Consider the following 23,235-nt stretch of genomic DNA (forward strand, 5'->3'; position numbering starts at 1 on the left):
AAGCCTTTTAAAGTGGAAGAGGCAGAGAAACCTAATTGCTCATGACATGGCAAAGAATCAGACATGACTGAAGCAACTTCGCTCGCACGCACGCACGCACACATGGGAAACCTGTGCCTGGTTATCATGGGGTCTTCCTCCAGCTGCCTGGAAATGGGTGGACTATACTGCCTACTCTCCTCAGGGGTTCCAAACACCAATTTCTTGGTCTTCTAAAGTACAACCCGACTGAATGAGGGAATCAAAAGAAAAGGCCAGCCTGCTGAATTTCTATGGCCATGGTTTTACTTTTTAATTTAAATCTAAACCATTTTGAACCAGAACATGTTCTTCCAGCAAGGGAGGTAGACAGCAAAGAAGGCAACTGTTTTTACATTTATAACAGAGGACATGCTTGCCACCTGTAGACTCAAACAGCCTACTTGGTCAACTCTGCTTTACATCAGTAGTTCAGCAGTCCTGGCCGAATATTAGAATCACCTAGGAAGCTTTACAAAATACCTGGGCCCAGGCTATACACTAGACTTAGTAAATAAGAACCTCTGGGCGTGAGGAGCAGACATCGGTATTTTGTAAAGCCCCCAGGGAAGTCCAACATGCCCTCAGGTTTCTGTGGCTACTCCAATATGTGGGGGCACTAAAATTCTGCTTTCTCCCTCAAATTACCAAATCCAGCTGAGTAGGGGCTTCAAAGTGCTGACCAACAGATCCAGGAAGAATCACTACTTTCCCTTCCCATCTGCAAAAAGGCCAAACAGCTGCCTCTCTGTTTGAAAAAGTGGGAAAAAAAAATACACATACACACACACTAGAAAGATGCCATCAGGACATCTTTACAAGTACTTTTAATATACAAAGGATCTGCATTCTTCAGGATTTAGCCCACTAAGAATGACTACCGGCTGGGACAGGACACATTACGACTATGGGCTGACCACCCAAAAACCACAGACAAAGAGGTTAAGAATATCCACCTCCTTGAATACAGTACAAAACATCCTGGCAATGACTTTATCTGTCTACAACAACAGACCTGTTTTGAAGGATGTGGGCAACAGGACAGTTTTTTTGACTACGTGACCAGAAGGGGACTCAGGTCATCAGTGTGGGGAGGTTGGTGTGTATGTGCACGTGTATACGGAGGGAAGAACTGTCTCTCTGAGTAGAATGGTGCCTGGAAATTTGTATTTAAGAATGAGAAATGCCAGGCCACCCCATCACTCACCTCAAACACACAACTAAGTGGCTGGCCTGGATGAACCCAGAGAATTCTCTCCTGATGCCAAAAGTCTCTTGAGCATCTCTCTCAACCACTCAGAGTCAACTGTGCCAGACTTGCAATCTCACATACCAGCGGCTTTCAGGGACACGAAGGTTCTCCACGTCACTGCATGCATACTCAGTTGTTTTAGTCATGCCCAACTTTTTGCGACCCCATGGACTGTAGCCCACCAGGCTCCTCTGTCTGTGGAATTCTCCAGGCAAGAATACTGGGGCAGTGGCCACTCCCTCCTCCAGGGGATCTTCCCAACCCAGGGAAAAAAATCTGGGTCTCCTGCATTGCAGGCAGGTTCTTTACCCACTAAGCCACCAGGGAAGCCCTTATTTCAGGCTATTTCCAGGTCACGGTCCTGATCTCTTAAGGTATGTTCTTTTTAGGCAGTAGCCTTGTTTGCTTTCAAGGGTGAAGATAGCCGGCATTACTTCAACGACACACTAAGCTTTTCAGCCACACTTGGCCTCCTGAAGATCTCTGAACGTGGATGTGTTCAACAGCACTTTTTTCAGGGTGGGTCAACACAGTTCACGAACTATCTCAGCCAGGCTACTCTCACCAAGCTCCTGGCGAGAGTGGCTGGGTCAGCAGTGATGGTCATCTGGCTATCTCAGCAACTTTAGGTCCCAAACGCTCTCTCTGACTGTGCTAGGCAGAAAACTACTTTGAAATGAATTTAAAAAAAGAGTTGGCTTTTACTGGATAACCTCCAATGAAATGTTTCCTCTTCAACACTTAGTCACCAAGTGCCAATAACACAGAAGCGAATCAAGATGGTAATCTCAGATCTAGGTTACAACACTTAAAGGTGGGTTTCCTTGTTAAATCTACCCACTCGTGCACTCAAAAATCATTTAGTCTGTGCCTCCTGTGTGCGAGGCAGGTACCAGGCAGGCATGGGGGTCCAAAGACAACACAGGCAAGGAGGGCGCTGCTGGGGTCCAGAGGTCAGCAAGTGCCAAGCCCGCCACAGTGCAGAGTCCGAGTGTGCCCTGATCCCTTTGCCCCTAAAATGGGGACACGGCAGTTATCTTCCTGAGCTCTCGTGAGGAGCCCATGGATAACGCAAACAAAGTGTGAACCCCATCATGAGCAGGTTCCCAACGACAAAGACTTACAATTTACAAGAAAAAGAGACATGTTAAACTCAAAATGGATGATTAACCAGTTTGACCCAAGTGATGCTGGGAAGAATTATTTTAGTGGGTGATAATTTGAAGATAAACACATGCAAATTCAAATAATAATGGGTCCCTGGATAAGCCTTCCAAGAGGCTCGCTCACTCTCCGCTCAGCTTCTAGGATGACGACCCCTCAGGGAATTAACGTGAGCTTGTGTTGCAAGACTGGCATTGGCAGGGGGACAGAGACCTGCTAACACATCCTCTAACTTGGAGAGAAAACAGACCAGCACGTCAATGGCCCAGCGAGAAGCCCCAGCATGCTCTGCCCTTGGAGGCCTGAATACTCGGACCGGGTAAAGGTCAGGACGGGGTACATGCTTCGTTATCCAGAGTGACACAGGGGGAAAGAGCTTTGAATGGCTTCATCCTTCAGTCAAAAAAGTCATCACACAAACAGAAGCAGGTTTGGGGCGGGATTTAGGGAAAGTCACATGACCAAACCATGCCAACACTCGCAAGATTAATTACACGTACATGTAAAAAATGGAAGTAAGATCCTGCCTACCCAACGGAACCACACCCAAGTCAAGTGAGACGATGCGTGTAGGATCCTTTTCAAATTGACTGCCATAAATGATGAACTGTACTCACCTTTCCCCTTGACTTCAGGAGCTACAGTGACTCCTCTTCCAGGCATGGGGCAAGCCTCAGGCCATTTGTCCTGTCAGGCCACAATGTGGCTGCAAAGGTCTGAAAAGTTGATGGCAAGCTCTTTGCAAACTTTTAAGAAGAAAGGAGGGCTTCCCAGGTGGTTGTTAGTGGTAAAGAATCCACCTGCCAATGTAGGAGACCTAAGAACCACAGGTTGGATCCCTCAGTTGGGAAGACCCCCTGGAGGAGGGCATGGCAACCCACTCCAGTATCCTTGCCTGGAGAATCCCCATGGACAGAGGAGCCTGGTGGGCTAGAGTCCATGGGGTCGCAAAGAGTCAGACATATCTGAAGCGACTTAGTATGCATGCAAGAAGAAAGCAAGTATCGAAGCTTATCAGTTTGCTAACTGCGGTGCTTGGTTACTGCTAAACTGGTCAGCGGGGCAGACTGATGCATTAGGACATGGTCAGTTCTTCTCAGGATTTAACTTCCCTTTCAGAGGTAGTGCTTCCTCTTGAGATCCCAACACCACAGAAGAATTCTCATTTGCAACATTTGCAAAGCAACTTCACATTCAGCAGTGAGTTCCGGATAATCTTACAACTTACTAGAGAGGAACAAAGGGTTGAGTTGGAGGAAAGTGTTTTTAAAAACGTATGTATTTTATAATTCTAGGCTTGAGTGAGATCAGTGAGAAGCCACAGGGAAAGCACACTAGTCCTCAGTTAAAGAAATAAAAGGTAAATCATGAATTCAAAGTAAACTGAAATTTCAAAATCCGTTTTCTAAATAAAAACCATCCCTGGCTGGAGATTGTATATGCTTCACGACAGACCCATTTAACCATCTAGAAATACTTCCTCTGTTCAATTTTTGGAAGAGTTAAAAAGACAGACATAAAAAAAGACAGCTTTCTCTCAAAAAGAACTTGCTATGTATAGTCTTCTGTAAAAAATAGCTAAAGTCAAACCCACAATTCAGGATCAAGTTCTAACAATACAATGTTAGGCAAGCCATCTAACCTTGGTGCTCTTTTTCTCTCGTTACATAATTAGCGCTTAAAAGATAATAAAAGCTACAGGACCAAGTTCCAAAAACTGAGGCGGAAATGTCCAGTCTGGGGTCCATCACTGCTGCTAAGTTGAATAATCTGAAAAGCCTTCTTCAAAGCTAAATGAGTCTGACCACCAAACATGGGCATGCAACTGGCATTCAACCACCGGGTGAAAATCACACCTGACTGAGGAAGGCAAACTAGGTGATCCGTTCAATTTCTCTTCCTGAAGTCGCTTTCGTAATCTGTGGAAACTGTCCCAGACTGCCTGATGATTACGAAATGGAAGTTTATTACGTTTCAACTAAAGCATTTAGACACAACAAGGTGAACCAGGCCTACTGGGCTGGCCAAGCTCAAGCAGCATCTGACGGAAGGGACGAGATGGTGCAATTCTTCCTGTGTGGCCGCCAGGACCAGATTAGCTTTGAAAGCACCGTGGGCCCACCACTACCACATGGAACGCAGAAAACAAAACTAACGAACCGCAGAGTGTTAACCCATAAAATAAGTGCAGGTCAAGTCCAACCAGCCTATATTTTCCTCACTGTATGGACGTATTTTTTGAAATAAAATTATTTTCAAAATGTTTCTGGTGCTCCTGCCTTTCTGGTGTCCTAAAGACACACATGCTTAATCTGCCTACTTAGGGCAACTACGCAAAAAGGGGGCTCTTGAAAGATACTCTTCATGAATTGAAAGTGGAATCAACCGGTCACCCTGAACATACTGTCCACAGATCAAACAAGGATTCCTTTGGCAAGAGCTTCTTTTGATGACAACCTAAGATTCAGTCAAACCTTTCCTCCTCCACAATGCACGTTTTTTCCATCAAAGAGAATTATTCGAAGCACATCTCCCTCTTCTGGGAGGAGACATTCTGAGCAGACCCCCTCTTTACTAAAAATGTACCTGAGTCATTCACACTGCTGTTTCTCTTGGCATAGGCGCTCCGAACCACCTGCTCGTAAACCTGCGCGCCGATGGTTCTCATGTTGTCCCGGATGAGGATGCCCTGGGCCTGCATCATGAAGAGGTAGGTGTTCACTGCAGAAACAGAAGGGGACGGAAAAGGGGTTAATTCAGAAGCAGTCAGTAACAGAAAACACACAAAAAACCCACATTCCTCTGAGTTTCTTTCCTTTTTTCCCCCTTTTCTTTTTGAAAAGTCTTTAGGCGCTAAGGTTCTACAAGGCCATAACTTCTCTCTTCCATACTGGGTTCTAAGTTTTCAGGACACTGATCTTCCTCTTGGGTAGCTAGTAGGACTGAGGGGAATATCTATCCATATTCGACAGCTTTAAAAAATTATATTCTACCTGATCTTCAAATACCCAAGCAATATTCTAGCCCTGATATGATCAGAGAGAACTTTTGGATCAATTAAAACATTTTGAAAAAGATCTCTGCTCTTTTAAAATTCACATTCTCAGACTCAGTGGTTATCCTCAGAGAAAGGAGACCACCAACTGCCCTGCCTTCTGGAATCACCTAGATGTAGGTCTGGTCCTGGCTATCTTTTAAAAGGGGTGATGAAGGTTCCAGCTACCTTTTTTTTTTTGGTACTATTTGGAGAGAGAGAAGAAGATAATGAAATGCGAGCAGTCCTCACTATCCATCCGCCTAAGCCCCGAAGTTCAGAGCAATGGAAAAGGAGCAACTGGCTTGATCCGGGTGTCAATTAAAACAGATTCTCTTCACTATACATACAAACATCCAACCATTATGATGTGCACCTGAAACTAAAATAATGTTATATGCAAGTTATAGCTCAATAAAAACAAAGCAAAACAAACAAAAAAATATACTCAACAGATTAACTGCCCAATCACCATCATCTTTGGAAAGTGATCTCCCCTCGGGTTTTCCTGAAGTCTCTCTACAGCATGAAGTTAGCCTAACTCTAGTATAATTCCTGTCAGAGAAGGCAATGGCAACCCACTCCAGTGTTCTTGCCTGGAGAATCCCAGGGGCGGGGGAGCCTGGTGGGCTGCCGTCTGTGGGGTTGCAGAGTCGGACACGACTGAGCGACTCAGCAGCAGCAGCAGTATAATTCCTGTACTCCGGCTGCAATCTCAAATGCTACGTATTTGAAAGAAACTGTCAGGTTTACAAACATAGCTTCTTCACCAGCCATTCTAATTTACTCACGTTTCCCTCACCAGTCACTGGGAGAGGGGCTGTCTGAGGGGACGGCACGTTTCTAGGTCTGGACTCTGGTGTGTGCTCGGGATCGGCTGAACACTTGGCTGACCTCCAACCAGGCTCCAGGCAAGTACGCAACAGACAGCCCCGGCCTCTCCTCCAGACTCAATCCACACAGCCTCGGGCGGTCCTGGCTCTTCGGCAAGACACATTTTGTGGACACTGTCTCATTATTATCACAGTGTCCTGCACATAATGGGCAGTAAATAAGGACTAAATGGATGAAGCTTAGAAGTCAATTTATTTCCAGCTACTGTGTTTGGTGCTTGTGCTGGCGATGGGGGGTGGGGACAGGGACAGGTCAACTGGCACGAGGCTTAGTGGGGGAACCCCAGGTGGCCCTCGTTAACCGGGGACATAGAAGCTTTCAGATCTTCTCTAAGGTAAACCCAGAGCCGTCAAATAATTAACAAAAGAAGTCAATATTCAGAAATGAGGGGGCAGTTTCAGATTAGGCCTGGCAGTGACCCGAAGACAAGGGCATGCCTAACTCTTGGCGTGGCCAGAGAGATCAGACACAGGGTTAACTCTCTGTAGCATAATAAAGTTACCAGGGTGGTGGGGGGAGAGGAACAGCTTCAAGTCCTTAAAGAAAGTATAATGTTGTGAAGCCTCGGAAAACAAGAGCAGCATCTCACTTTCTATTTACAACAGAGAGCAGCTTGCCTGGTCACAGTAGGGAGGCAGTTAAACCTAAGATTTAAACTTCATCCAACATCGTATTTCTCACGTGGTTCTGCAGTATTTTTTTTTTTAAATCACTTAGGCTATATATTATGTATATCACATATATTACACTAAATCTTCCTTCCATCCCCAGCATACTATTAAACCAGCTGTCTTCAATAATATAAAGACAAATATTTATTGAACACTGTGTGTAAAGCTGTCAAACACTGCAAAAAATACACACTACCTCTTTTCCCCCCAAATTTCATCTTCTCTGAGCTTTTTATCCTTTCCACTGTGAAGGACACTGTTGTTAGCCCCTCTTTAAAAAAACTCTAGACCTATGACTGATCCAAGTTGATGTATGGCAGAAACCAATACAACATCATAATTATCCTTCAATTAAAAATAAATAAATGAGAGGAAAAAAAACTCTCTCCCTTTCTTAGTTCTGTAGGATTCCCCTAGGGCTGTTCGCAAACATTTCCCTGCCTATCGCCTGGAGAGCTCGTTCTACACCCCCTTGTGACCCTAATTCACGAAGTCTGAGTGGCGCCCATGAACTTGCACTTGGAACAAGCTCACAGGTGACACCAGTGTGGCTGGGCAGGAGCATGTTTCCAGAAGCAACCCTTCAGGGAACTTCAGCTACGTAATCAGTAATAGTGAGTAACACATATATTGAGCACTTAATTCTTTATCTCACTTAATCCTCATAACCTAAGAGGCAAGTAATACCATCCAACTCAGGGCTGCCTTCTAGGCTTCGGTTTCTCCACCTTGCTTCTCCCAGGTCACAGGGATGGATCTGAACCAGGCGCTCTAAGCTCTAACCGCTAAGCTTAAGAACTTGCTCATCCGTGTTCTAGCCACCAGTTCTTCAGAGATTTCACACCCACACGACTTAAACGATTGCTCTTAAGAAGATGGCGCTCAAGTCTTTATCTCCTACACAAAGGTGCCGGGCAGGTCTTTCGTAATTACAGATGTACAGATATATCCTCCTCAAAAGCCTTCTGCATCTCTGGCCTTCGTGCCTGGGCTTCTGCTCTCCCTGCTGCCCTGCGAATCTCATTAATCCTTCAAACCCCAGTGCAGATACTTCTCCAGTCTTCCCCTTCTAGGATTTCTGTGGTATTCAAAAATGTGCCTTTTGTTTATATTTTGTCTTAGTTTGCTAACAACTGTCTCATGTGTTCGTCTTGTCGTTCAATTAACAAATTACACAAACCACATATTATTAATGCTTTTGTAAACTCTCCACAGGAATTAGCAAAAGACTGAGAGAAAAAAAAAGCCCGAGGAAGCAAATTTTTGCCAAAGAAAATAATCACAGACTCATAGACTCAGGGTTGGATGGGATTTTAAAGAACACTTTTTTCAATACCTCCTCAGACACCGCCACCCAAAAACTGTGCCTTCCAAGAATGCAGAGTCAGTCTGTACAGTAGAGCCGTCTTCAGAAAAAAAAACCTCTACTTTGGATTGGGTCTAAAATGTTTTCCAGTCACTTTTAAGCACAGGTTCTCATCCTGCCCCCTGACGGAAAAGTCAACTTCCTTTCCTACCCTTCAGATATTGGAAGAGACATTGTCAACCAACCTCACACCCACCCCGCCTAACCTGCAACCTCATGCTAAACAGCCCCCGCTTCCTCCGTTAACCGCCCCACCCCCTCTTCCTGGAATCACCATGACTTCAGTCACTGTCCTGGGCTGCTCTGGATTTCAGCCCAGCAGTCCACACTTGACAAAGAGTGTGGCCCATGCCGACAGCGGGCCAGGTGCAGTCTGATGGGCCCAGAGCCATCTGTTACCAAAGCGCTGTCAACTCTTGCCTCCTCTTGGAGATGCAAACACGCAACAGCTCAGGGCCAAAGAAAGCCTACAACAGAGACGCTGAATTACCTAATCCACCATTGCCCAGAGCAGCCCCCTTGCCCTTTGATACATGCTAAAACAACGTTTACTACAAATTCAGGCTTACTTGTAGCTTTTTTACACTTTCATGAGAAATGGAAATTACTGTCCTGCCCCCGATTCTAGATTGAGGGATCTCCCGTGATCATAACTCAGATGAAAGATAAGCCCCTTTCAGGTTTACATGATCGGAAATTTCCATCCAGGTGCCCACGGAGGCAGCCTTGGGCCATGGCTTTAACTGGAGAGCTTCCGGGAGCAGAGCAGTGGGCATCCTAATGGAAAGGCATCCTCTGCTCCCTCCATCAGGATTCCAGGAAGCCTCCACTTCCTTAGGAGTCGGGGAACACCGTTTTCACTTGAACACACAGGTTAATAAATGACTCGGACTCATAAAAAATTCCTCACTAGATAATGAAATCTGACATTTTGGCTTAAAAGCAAGATAAATTGACACAATGAACCCAAGAGGAATTGACACAATTAGAGGAGTCTATATACTTAAAGAGCTCATAATTTTAACCTAAACATGTGTATCCTTAAAGTGTGTTACATCCGGCTGGGTAAGGTAAACAGAATTAAGAAAGCCCTTTCTTGACTACCCTTTAAAATCTGTGTCTCAATGCCAACAACCAACACATGTGTGTATGCACACCCCCCAGTCCTTTCTGGCTTTACTCTTTTATTTAACACATGACACCTTTTCTTAATCTGTCCTGTTACTGTCCTCTAGAACGTGAGCTGGGTGAGGGCAGGACCTATGCCCCCGGTGGCTGGAACAGTGTGTCTGGAACACAGAAGAGGATGCACAGTAAGTACTTGAATACATGAATATCTAAGTTAGGACAACGAACAATGGAGCCTTCTGAACTCAGCTGTGCATGGATATGGGGTTTCAAGCTTTTCTCTTGTATTAGCGCCCTACTCTGCTATGAGAGGAACTCAAAATGTTTTGAGCTAACCAGCTTCATTTGCACGAACGTGTTCATGAAAAGTTCAGCAATTTCTTTGTACCAACCAAGCAGAGCTGCCAAACAGATCACATTTTCCCTAAAAATGTTCTCTGGTTCTCGCTCCTGGCAGCTCTAAGCTGGTAAAGAATTCGCCTGCAATGCAGGAGACCTGGGTTCAATCCCTGGGTTGGGAAGATCCCCTGGAGAAGGGAACGGCTACCCACTCTAGTATTCTGGCCTGGGGAGAAGTCCATGGACTGTGTAGCAAAGAGTCAGACACGACGGAGAGACTTTCACTTACTCTTGGTCCCCACTAAGTTGCTTGGTTTTGTAATGGTCCTTAACATACTGCACAAATTTATTCAAAACCTTGTGCCACATTATTTGTAATAGGAAGACATCAGAAAAAAACTAAATGTCCACCCAAAGTAGATCGAAAGGAGACTGCTTGAATTACTGTACATTCACATGGATGGAGTACCGTGAGGCTAATACCAAAGAATGAGGAACCAGTCAAAACAGCTCCCAACTGGAAAAGAGCCCAGAAGTTCACCTATAATAGAACAGATTAAAAATGTGTAGCCTGTTGGAATACTACACAGCCACTAGAAGAGATCAACTACAACTATATGCAACCGCACGGATGAGTCTCTCATGCAACACATGTAATTCTATGTACACAGGGCCTGAAAGAGGCATGACTAATCTGGAGTGTCAGAAGCCTGGGAAGAGGTATGTGTAGGGCAGGGATGTGTGTGTGTGGAGGAGGGGAGCTGGGAGGGGGCTTCTGGTCACCTTTTATTTCCTGACCTGGATACTGGTTTCATAGGTATACTCCTTTTGGAAAAAGTCATCAAGCTGTTCAGGTAAACATTTATTATACACCTGCTATGTGCCAGGAACTGCCCTCTACTATGTGAAAAGAATGACAGTTATAAACAAGACGCAGTCCTTGTCAGACAAACTGCAACCGGTGCTGTCTGTAAGGGAGCCCAGGAGAGGAGCGATAACTCACAGTGTGAGTGAGGGTGGCGGGGTGGCAGAGAATACTCCCAAGGACAGGTGACCTCCAGGAGATAGTCTAGAAATAAGAACGCTGACACAGGGAAGGGAGGGCACGCGGGGGAAGAGACGTCGGAGGTGCTAAAAGCAGTCGGGTGTGGCAGGAATGAAGGGTGTGTGTGGCGAAAACGGGAAGCTGGGGTGGGCGGGGGTAGGAAAGCAGAGGGGAGCGGATCACAAAGGGCTTTATGCGCTCTACTTAGGGGCCTGACATTGAAGAAATAGTCCAGGATCAGATTTCAGGTGAGCCAACTAGTAGGAATCAGTCAAAACAAGTGAATACACACTCCCTGCTCAAATTCATGGCTCTGGATAAAAGACTGAGCTTCTCAGTCCCTTAACGGGAGGAACGTCTTTGTACGGAACCGAATAAGGTGCTGTACGCAGAATCCCATTTGGTTACTACAAGTTGGGTGTCAAATCTTACCAAAAATGTATTTTTGCTCTAGATGAAGCAGCAGGAAGAATCCTCTGTCTGCCAAATCTTGGAGCGGGCAGATGGAGGGAAGACGTCAGGATATAAAGCCGGTACTACAGATACCGGTCCCATCACTTCATGGCAAACAGAAAGGGAAGAAGGGGAAGCAGTGACAGATTTTATTCTTTTTGGGCTCCAAAATCACTGAGGACAGTGGCTGCAGCCACAAAATTAAACAACGCTTGCTCCTTAGAAGGAACGCTATGGTAAACCTAGACAGCATGTTAAAAAGCAGACACATCACTTTGTCAAGAAAGGTCCATATAGCCAAAGCTACGGTTTTTCCAGTAGTCATGTATGGATGCGAGAGTTGGACCATAAAGAAGGCTCAGTACCAAAGAATTCATGCTTTCAAACTGTGGTGCTAGAGAAGACTCCTGAGAGCCCCTTGGACTGCAAGGAGATCAAACCAGTCAGTCTTAAAGGAAATCAACCCTGAATATTCATTAGAAGGACGGATGCTGAAGCTCCAATACTTTGGCCACCTGATGTGAAGAGCTGACTCATTGGAAAAGACCCTGATGGTGGGAAAGGCTGAAGGTAAAAGGAGAAGAGGGCGGCAGAGGATGAGATAAGGTTAGACAGCATCACGGACTCAATGGACATGAATTTGAGCAAACTCCAGGAGACAGTGAAGGACAGGGGAGCCTGGCATGCGGCAGTCCATGGGTCACAAAGAGTCAGACACGACTGAACAACTCCTGATACACAGCTGGGGAGAGCTGGTGGGGGCGGGGCGCAAAGGTAGCTCTGGAGGCCAGCGTGGGCCCATCAGACTAGGTGTTTTCTGGGGACTGGCTCACATCTGGCAGCTTTGTTCTGAACACCTCCTACAGCCCACCCAACGTGTGATTCCTAACAGGGTCAAGAACATTCCAGGAAAACAACAGAACAGATCCATGAACCAAGGGTTGTACCCCGTTCACATTCATATGATTTCAAAATAAAGGATGGGGAAAGGGAGAGAGTATAAAGGGAACAGAGTAGAAAAGGAGTAAATAGAAGAAAACAGGAAGGCTGCTCACTCTCTCTTCTGCCCCCATCTATAAAACACCTGAACGAGACATAATAAAAACCAAGGGGAAACAAGGACTGACTATGTCACAGGAATGCTGAAGTCTGATTTCTGCCATGCTAGAATAGCTGCAAAACTTACACAGCCTTTTGGACCAAGATTTTCTGATATATACCAGAACCTGAAAAATAAACTGACTGCTCCCCGCCCCAGATCAGATGGTCCATGTTCACTGCTCCACACACTAGGTGTTCTGTAAAGAATGAGCCAACTTATTCTGCTCATTAAGAGAAGGATTCCTGTAAAAAGCAATTCATGTCTTGAGTCTCTGTGTGCCAGTGCCTTTCTAAACACTTCATGCCTTATCTCATTTCATCCTCACAGTAAACAGAGAAATAGGTTATTACTCTCGCTTTATAGATGAAGGGACTGAGGTGTGGATAAGTGACTTGACAATTGGGAGCCAAGACTTCCCAACAGGTCTTGGGTTCCAGAGTCCAGGTTTTTAGCAAGTGTGTTCCATTGTCTCCCAGGTTCTAGATGCCCAGGAGCCCCACTGTCATCACACTTTGCTCACTGATTCTTTCCATCTGGATCTTTACATCAAAAACTGTTATATGTGACTCACCTCCAATGCTCCACTTCAGTGGCGACACCACTGATTATGGCATAGTATGGTACATCCACTAATATTTTATTAAATATTTTACCAGTTTGAAGCTCAAGAATGAATCCCAAATTTTTGCATTTCAGATATACTTAAAATGCTGGAGAATCATACTATACAGAGAGAGATGAAGATCCAAAATTGGGGGTACGGTGACATACACTGAAGAAGGAAAAGAAAGCTGTTGGGCTTTTTTTTTTTTTAAGACACAAGGAATTTTTTTTGACAATAAATTTACACCCTTTGGCACATCTATTTTAATGTTCTGGAGCAACTGTGTGGCAATTTTCACACATAAAGTATTTAAAGAAAATGGGGGTCTGGCAACGAGAGATTAACCGAAAGGAATCCCAACAGTTACTTGAAGAGAAAAATTTCATTTGACTAATTTTTTGCTTTCCCAGTCCTTCCCACTTGAGGCAGACAAATCACCAAATCAAACATAGGTTTTGTTTTCCACCCTCTCTAATTATTATCCCTAGCTATTAAAAAAAAAAAAAAAGTCCAAGTGGTAAAAATTAACAGCTTTGAAATACCCTGTAAACATTTCCACTGACCTGTTAGTCTATTATCTGTTAAATTATTAAACTGTACATGAGATTAGAAATGAAAGTGCTGCCTGAGAGATATTAGCTAGCTGAGTAGCCTCTGGTGGTCGCTTAACTTCAGCTTCCCACCCCCAATTTTTCTTCTAAAATTTTAAGTTCTTTAAAAAAAAAAATAAAGAACAAAGATTATTTATTTATTTATCTTATGGCTGTGCCGGGTCTTTGTTGCTTTGAGAGTTTTCTCTAGTTGTGGCAACCAGCTACTAGGATAGCTCCCCCACTAGCAGAGCCCCCTCTACTAGTACAGCTCCCCCACTAGTACAGCTACCCTACTAGTACAGCTCCCCCACTAGGACAGCTCCCCCACTAGTATAGCTAACCGACTAGTACAGCTCCCCTACTAGTATAGCTAACTGACTAGTACAGCTCCCCTACTAGTATAGCTAACCGACTAGTACAGCTCCCCTACTAGTATAGCTAACCGACTAGTACAGCTCCCCCACTAGGACAGCTCCCCCACTAGGACAGCTCCCCGACTAGTACAGCTCCCCTACTAGTACAGCTCCCCCACTAGTACAGCTCCCCCACTAGCAGAGCTCCCCTCTACTAGTACAGCTCCCCCACTAGTACAGCTACCCTACTAGTACAGCTCCCCGGCTAGGACAGCTCCCCCACTAGTACCGCTACCCCACTAGTATAGCTAACCGACTAGTACAGCTCCCCTACTAGTATAGCTAACCGACTAGTACAGCTCCCCTACTAGTATAGCTAACCGACTAGTACAGCTCCCTACTATATAGCTAACCGACTAGTACAGCTCCCCCTAGGACACCCCCCACTAGACAGCTCCCCCGCTAAGGACAAGCCCCCCCACTAGGACAGCCCCCCACTAGCAGCCCCCCAACTAGGACAGCACCCCACTAGGAACAGCCCCCCCACTAGGACAGCCCCCCACTAGGCACAGCTCCCCACTAGGACAGCCCCCCACTAGGACAGCCCCCCCACTAGGACAGCTCCCCCGCTAGGACAGCTCCCCTCTACTAGGACAGCTCCCCCACTAGGACAGCCGCCCCACTAGTACAGCTCCCCCACTAGGACAGCTCCCCCACTAGGACAGCCCCCCCACTAGGACAGCCGCCCCACTAGGACAGCCCCCCCACTAGGACAGCCGCCCCACTAGGACAGCCCCCCCACTAGGACAGCCGCCCCACTAGGACAGCTCCCCCACTAGGACAGCCCCCCCACTAGGACAGCCCCCCAGCTGTGGGGCACAGGCTTCTCATCGCCACGGCTTCTCTTGCTGCAGTTCGCGGGCTCTAGAGCTCAGGCTCAGTAGTTGTGGTACATGGACTTAGTTGCCCCAGGTACGTGGGATGTTTTCCAGAGCAGGAATCGAACCCATGTCCCCTGTATTGGCAGGCGGATTCTTAACCACTGGACCACCAGGGAAGTCCCTCCCTCCAAATTCTCAACAGCATGGTCAGTTAACAACCTCTAGAAATACACACGCGCAGGAGAGGCTGAGCAACCAAGGATGTCCAATTTTGTCTCAGAAACGATCAAAAATGACTTTTCTGGGGCCGTTGGCGCTGGGTTGCCTGCACGGACCGTGGCCGTCCCCTGGGGTAAATGTGCAGAGTGAGCAGACGTGTCACACGGGGGAGCCTGCCTCTGCCCACCTCCTGGGCCTGAACAAGGCTCTCTGGTCTCAGTCCCACCAGCCAGAGAGCAGAGCACCTCCTGCGGCTGCTGACGCCTGGCCTCTGTACAAACATGCTCGGGTGTCACCTGTTCACGTGAAGAAGCTTTAATGGTGCTTTTCATGGCTTTTCCTGGTACCAGCCCATCCCCAAGATTAGTCTTGGGTGGTCTTGACTCTTTCCCAACTGATATATATAAACTCTTATCATGATCCCTATAAATGTGAGCTTATCTCTTCCAGCAGGCTATAAATTTCTTACCAGTACAGACTGTCTTACTTTTTTTTCCATCTACAATATCTGATAAATAGGAGACACTTATCTGTTTATTAAATTAATGAATTACGGCTCAGCACATAGCTTGCTGTTATGGCCATTTGGTGGAGGTGCCTTGTTTTCTCAAGTCAGAAGCAGACTGGTTTTTCTGCAACCATACAAGAAAGATTCTCCAGGCCAGAAGGTGACATAGTGAAACTAATACTTGACCAACTTTGCCGGTGTAAGTGTAAATTAGTATAATCCTTTGGGAAAACTATTTGCAAGTTCAACAAAGAGCCATAGACATACTCATATTCTCTGATCTAGCAATTTTAAGGCAATTATCTGAAATACAAGGACATTCTACACACAAAGGTTTTAATTCTGTTACTCCTCAAAATAAAAACTTGGAAAACAAAAAACTCAAAAGCAACAACTAAAGAATAGATACATATACCTGGTAGAATCTTGTACAACCTTAAAAGTAAAAGCTATGAAACGTTATCAACAGAATAAATGTAGAAATTCTTGCCGTAACCAGATTTGTTCAAATTGATCCAAAATTACAGTTTCCAGAATTACTGAGAACGCCTTGTCCATACAGCACCTATTTAATGTCTAGGAACAGACTCTAGGAATGCTGCCTTGGGACATGGTCTTTTTCTTTCTTTTAATTTTTGTAAACAATGATCATACATTTATATGGGGGAAGGCGCACAAAAACAGAACCAAGCTTTTGCCTTATTAAGGATCCCCCCTTTTTACTGCTCCAGACCCAAATAATCTTCCCAGTACCAAACCATTATTCTACTTTCGCCTACCTCCAAATGATTTATTATCATCCTAAAACTTCTGGGGCTTCCAGTTATAACTTAACCAAGCAAGTTTTCTCCATCAAGCCCATGACCCCAAAGTATTTTCCCAGAGACAGCCCTTTGGGCTCCCTCCTGATCCTCTTTTGGAAAGGAGATTACTCTCCATGTCCCATGGGGATAATATATGATAATCATATTATTTTTAGCCTAGAAGATTGTAACAGACTAATAGGGTTATCTACTCTTTGGGAATTTAAGTGTTTCCAGAAGGTAATGTTCTAGCTGAAACAAGCACCCCGGTTGTTCAAATACATGGAATCAGAGCCACTGTTTCTATAGAAGGACAAAAATTATCAAAAAAAGCACCTGAAACTGAGGCATAAACACTCAGCAGAATAAGGTCTTTCCTTAACACCCTGTGAGTATGACGCCCTTCCTCCAGACCAGATGGTCTGTCTTTAGCAAACGTCAAACCGTAGTGCTACAAAAGGGGTCTTCTGCGCACTCATTTTCTGTCATCTCTGATAACGGCTTTGTCTTTCGCTGACCCAGGATGAGCAGACGGTAACTCTTCCTTCTCCAGCTAAGTGACGCTCACATGCTACAGCAATGCAAGGCCCACCAAGTCCACAGAAACAGGAGAGCCAACCCACCCTACGAGGGAATGCTACAGGGCGTAAACTGTGGTCAGAACTCGTAAGACCACTCTGGAACATCACACATTCTTCCCACGGATCACTTGATGGCTAAGGGCAAAAATGCATGCTTACAATGGGGAGAGCAGACCAGCATTCTCGACCAAGAGATCAAACTGGGCATCGCTAACATTAAAACCAGGTAACATTACCTTCAAGAGTATTCCTGCCAAAAACTTTTAACCTACATCTAATCGAGAGTTCGGATATTCTGGTTTATAAAAAATACAAAGGATTAAGGAACACATCAAATGGACACCAGGCAATTCCAGACTGTAGGACATTCTATGAAACAATTGGCCTAAACTCTTCAAAAATGTGCTGGAGGTTGAGGAGGGGACAGGCAGCTACAGACTGAGACCAAAAAGACATAATCAAATATAAAAATACGTGATTGGGGGGAGGGCAGCTATAAAGAACACTTTCAGCACCACTGGGGCAGTCTGGATGTGGGTTAGCTACTGGAAGATATTATCAAAGGACTGTTACTTGTGTTTGTTGCAGTAACAGCAGTGTGGTTATATGGGAGAATACCCTTATTTTTTAAAGAGATGTCTGCTGAGGTATTTAAATATCTCAATGTCTACTTACAATTTAATTTTACATGGTTCAGGGGAAAAAGAAAGCCAGAGTTAAATAAAAGCAAAGTGGTAAAAACTGTAGACTCTAGATGGAGGGTCATGTGTTCACTGTGTTATTCTTTTAACTTTTCTGCATGCTTGAATTTTTTCATAATAAAAATTTGGGGGCAAAGTCTGATTTTGGATGTATCTAAAGTGCCAACTAAATCTAAGTTATAGTAATACTAAACTAAGAATTCTCTAAACATGCCATAAATTATAATACAGGGATAAATACCTTGGTAATGGTCGCATACAAACTTAGAGCGTTCAATGGCTATTCTATGCCCCTCACTCCCCAATTCTTTGTTTTTGGGAACCAAAATTGCACTTACTCTTTATCTCAGGAGAACCGAAATTATACATAAATCTTCCTGTTGCTCCCTCACTTAATCTCTGAATGGCTTTCCACAGCCTTCAAGGTCAAGTTCTAAATTCCTTATGCTTAGGTGACTCAGTGTTCATAAAACCTGTCCCCTGTTGCTGCAATTTCAGATCTTGCCACGCCCCAATCCCAGCCACAAGGGACATCAGCCGTCCTCCAGGATCTCAGACAGGGCTGCTTCCACTGCCTGGACCTTCACTGAGAAAAAGCATGTGTTTGGGGTGAATAGGGAGGGGAAGAGAAAAGATCCCAGGGAAGACCAAACCCAGCTGTGCCTCCCTCTCCCTTCACACATTCCTGAGGGTGCCTTGCTTGCGGCTCTCTTCAGTTACATTTGTAGGTTCACCAAATGAAAAATGCCTAATTTCTGGGATTGGATTTATCCTCTAGGCCAATCCCTAGGCCTGCACACCCCACAATAAAAAAAAACTGGAGTATGCCCAAAGACCTTAAGACACTGACTCTCTGCTGTGAGAGCTGGATCATAAAGAAGGCTGAGCGCCAAAGAATTGATGCTTTCAAACTGTAGTGCTGGAAAAGATTCTTGAGAGTCCCTTGGACTGCATGCAGATCAAACCAGTCAGTCCTAAAGGAAATCAAATCTGAATATTCACTGGAAGGACTGATGTTGAAGCTGAAGCTGCAATACTCTGGCCACCTGATGCAAAGAGCCAACTCACTGGAAAAGACTCTGATACCGGCAAAGACTGAAGGCAAAAGAAGGGGGCGGCAGAGGGTTGGATGGTTAGATAGCATCACCAGCTCCGCGGACATGAATCTGAGCAAACTCTGGGAGATAGCGGAGGACAGAGGAGTCTGGCGTGCTGCAGTCTCTGGGGTTGCAAAGAGTCAGACATGACTTAGCAACTGAAAGACAACAATAGCTCTGCTGGCAACCATATAGGGCTGAAATGTCGTGAAAATTAAATTACGGCCCTCTGTAATAGATTTAGCACTTTAAGTATTAACAAGACTGCCAGAGGGAGTAAGTTTATCAAGGGATAAGAATCCTAGCAGAGGCCAATTACCATTTCCCACCACGCCCAACTACGCTGGCTCTCCAGGCCTTCAGAGTTGCTTATGACCCTGTGGATTTGTTAGCAGGTGCCTCTGACCAATAACCTATTACAGTGAATGCACTAGGGGTTCAGCGTACCAGGAGGAAAACTTGAACCATGAGAGAGAACTAACCGAGCAAGCTCAGCACTGCCTGCGTTTTGCTTCTTTGCTTTTGCTGTCTGACAATCCAAAGCCTAACATGCCCACTCGGTTTTCTCTTTTCTCACCTTGGTTTTCCCTTCTCACAGTTATTTTTAAAATCAGCAAATGCCCAACATTTGTAAACTTTCAGTGGCCATCTGTGCTTTTCACAATTAGATCCCCATTAAAAGGAGCAAAATTTTCAGCTCCAGACTTGACTTCATCAATTGGGCAGATCACTAAAGGGGTGAGCGAGTGACTTCATCTTAAGAGTAGGGTCGCTGTACTCTGGAGGCCACCCTGAAACAAACCTAGTTCTTGAACTCAACCGTAGGCCTTGGATCTTTTGGCTGAAGTTTTATTACTGCCTCGCCTCCCCCGACCCCAACTCTAGCTCCCCAGACAAAGCCTGGCACTTTCTGGATCCCTGCTCATAAAATGACTCAAGTCTACAGATGGGTCACTGGCAAAGGGATTGAATATTTTAAGGGATTGAAATATTATCAGGTAAGAAGTGGGTTAAAAAACAAAACAAAACAAAACACTGTTCTAGTAGAGCGATGAATTACATAAGAATAAAAGAAAAACTCACCCAAAAGAAAAGAAAAAAAAATCAGGGAGTTCCAACTGTAACCTTCTACCCATATGACCTCTCTAAGTGGATCCACAGAAGATTTTCTTAAAGTGTCTTGTGCTAATTTGTGGTTAGAGCACAACATGAGAAAACGATGCTCACAGCAGGATACTAATGCTAAGTAATTTTATGAGATTATGCCTGCCTTTGCGCTAAATAATTTATGCTGGGAGTGGTAATAAAAGCAGAGATGAAGTTAAGCTATTGACGGGAGATTGTACCAATGTTATCACTTCCGCCCGCCACCAAAAAAAAAAAGAGAGAAAGAGAGAAGGATGAATGAGTCCCTTCAAGATCTAGTGTTGAATGTACCTGCTAACTGATCTCCGCCTCCTTTAAAAAGCCCCGCTGCTCTCCCGAGCACACTTCTGGCCCTTGGCAGCTGCACAGGGGCTGTGAAGTCTGTGAAGGCCCTCTGCACTAGCACTAGAGCTGGCAAACGTAAAACTAGTAGGAAGCCGGCTGGAGGGAAGGGAGGTACAGGGGACAGACGGCGGTGGCCAGCCTGTCCTGGCCCCATCTCAAAGGAAGGAGAGACAGAAAAACCAAGTAACAATAGTCTTCACCCTTTAAAGGAATCACGATGGCGTTCATTCTCTAAGATGACTAGCACCTGCTGCTTTCTGGTGAGTAAGGAGTGAAAGTCATCCTGGAAAGTGGAGAATTGTAATACTTCCATGTTCCTCCATAACACAAAGGCGTCATCGCTCTAATTCTGGAGCTGGGACCTTCTAAGAGCAGCCTACGAGATGTGTGCATGCCTATTTTTTTAAAAGATGCTACAGTTTTGATGACGTCTTTCTTCCCAGGGGCATTTCTGCAATCTTTTCAGAGACACCTTGAAGAGTATCAGCCAGAAAACGCTACAACTTTCTCATGTCAGTCGGGGAGCGTGGGCTAGAAAGGGAACCACAGGCTTCAAAGATGACCACAACCACATCACCTATCGTGCGAAGATGATCCAGCACAAGTTCTTCCTGGCTATGAGAACTCTTCGAGTGGTCTCCCTCCCCAAAGCCTGGCCCTGAGGTCACACGGTAGCCCCTCCTGGTAAAAGGTTCACGAGGTCCTTCTACTCCACCCCACCCCAGCACCACACGTCCACCCTAGTTTCCCCGAAGCAGTGTTTCCCACTGCACAAATCTTCAAGCCACCTGCAACTTCAACACTAAAGTGCATTATCATTTCTATTTTTTTAAATCCCATTTCACACCGTTTAGACCATAAACACACAAATCTCTAATCCTAAATGCTAGGTGCAAACCCATGGTGATTATGTTAAAGTCAAGCTCTTTTAATTTTACTTGATCCTTGTCTGATTTCTGAAGTGGAACTGTCTACTGAGGAAAAGAGTTGAAACTGCCTTTTTTTTTTATCATGCAATCTTTTATTATTTACTATGCACAAAAAATAAAATATAACCAGAACACAATACAAAATAAGTCACACTCTCCAAAATTACACACGGATTTGATGACAGGTGAAATATCTTTTAAAACAAATGTGAGCATGTGCTCTAAAGACAGTTTCCACCCTAGGACTCAGAATAAACAAATTTCATTTCTTCCGAGCTGAGAATGGCAAGGTAGAGAATCAGACGGCACTGGAAGAAAGCCTGGGTCTTACCGCTGCCCAGATGCCAATCAGATACAGCCGAGGGCTCCTGGGCTAAATTAGAAGATGAAGGTCAAGTTGGTTACTAATTTCCCAGAGACAGCCCAGAGGAAGCAAGAGAGAAAAGCAGAACCAACCCCAGAACTCAAACAGGATGGAAGGCATGTCACGGCATTAATTAGAGCCCAGGACAGGGGGATAATAATTTGGCTGGAAAAGAGTTTAGGCCCTTTCTGAGTTTCTCCGCCTACTGTTAAAGAAGGCAGATGCCTTCCCAGTGTAGCCACCAGCTAGACGCCAGCGGGGCATCCTTAATGGATACACCCTTTGGTACCAGTGGGCATGCCTCTGAAGGGCAAGACTTATAATCGGCTGACCATAAGGTCCTGAAAAATGCTTCCCAACCTAACGCTGCTAAAACACATAATCTGGAGAAGGAAATGGCAACCCACTCCAGTATTCCTGCCTGGAAAAGTCCATGGACAGAGAAACCTGGTGGGCTGCAGTCCATGGGGTTACATGACAGCATGTGTGCATGAGGGTGGAGGGAGATGGGTGGGTAGCAATAAACTGGTAGAACTAAAAAACAAAAAAACAAAAACCACATAATCGCTGAGCCCTGGAAGCCATCCAGGAGATCCCCAGGTCTTTGGAAGGGTGAAGTGACACAGATGTTAGCAGGGAAAGAAGGACACACTCCTCCCAAACTCCTTCCTTGCACAAGCCTTGATCAAGAAGAAAATGAAAGGATCAGGGGGTTTCATTTCATTTTGATCAAGTAAGTATTATTATTTCCATTTTATAGAAAAACAACCTGGGAGTCCATCATTGTTCTGACCTGGCTTAAAAGTTCCCGTTCACCAGGCTACTAAGACGGTGTAGACCCTTGGCCTCCATATATTCTTAAACACATACCCTTACTGCCAGCAGGGGTAAAAATGAAAAGTTCTTGGGTTCCTGGAGCCCCAGGCAAACTCCCCTCCAACCTGCCAGATACAATAATTTCATCCTTTGCCCACTTGATAAAAGAAGAAAAAAAAATTTAAAACCTAGGGCCTAGACCCAAAGCCAACCACGATTCAAAAGGAAAGAACAATGGATACTTTGATCATCCTTTTCACCTCTCATCAGAGCTGTTTTCAGCACTGCTGGGATGAATTATGGGAAATGACCTGAAAGATCCGCTGTAGGCGCTAAACTGGGGCTGCGTCTTGAAAAAGACCTCTTGTCTCCAATTCTGTTCTTCAATTTTTTTTTTAAACTAATCTGTTCTTAAGGTTTTTCTGCAATAGCCAGTTCTGAAGTCAAGGTGAACATTCATTTTCATTCTATCCTTCATTGTTCTCTTCTGTCTGTCGTTCTCTGCCGCTACAGGCAGGAACATTACTGAGCCTTGCCACTGAGACCTGATGTCGGTTAAACAAATATCACCTTGTTCACATGTCGGCTGAGCTCCCAGTGGACTTAACCCCCAAGCCCAGAGGACAGCCAGCTTCTTCCTCAATGCACACAATGCCATAAACACTGCTGTCATCAAGCAAACAGAGAAGAGGTTACTTAGGAGACAGGGCAAATAACACTGCTTTGGTGGGAGGGGCAGGACTTGCCCCCAAGCTCAGCAATTTGTCAGATGAGCCAGCTGTAGAATTCCACTCCCCCAAATACCTCTCCACCCTCTTCCAGAAGGAAT

At 45.2% G+C, this 23,235-nt stretch overlaps 1 protein-coding gene across 1 annotated transcript in view; it reads right to left on the minus strand.

The window, feature by feature from the left end:
- The window catches only part of B4GALT5 (beta-1,4-galactosyltransferase 5), a 73,116-nt gene that overhangs the window by 15,144 nt on the left and 34,737 nt on the right, over positions 1 to 23,235 (minus strand). Inside the window, exon 2 of the mRNA XM_043479096.1 lies at positions 5,021 to 5,155. Coding sequence (XP_043335031.1) covers positions 5,021 to 5,155 — 135 coding nt within the window. The remainder of the gene's footprint in view (positions 1 to 5,020; positions 5,156 to 23,235) is intronic.

The sequence above is a fragment of the Cervus canadensis genome, chromosome 10, assembly GCF_019320065.1.
Source record: "Cervus canadensis isolate Bull #8, Minnesota chromosome 10, ASM1932006v1, whole genome shotgun sequence".
Lineage (NCBI taxonomy): Eukaryota > Metazoa > Chordata > Mammalia > Artiodactyla > Cervidae > Cervus > Cervus canadensis.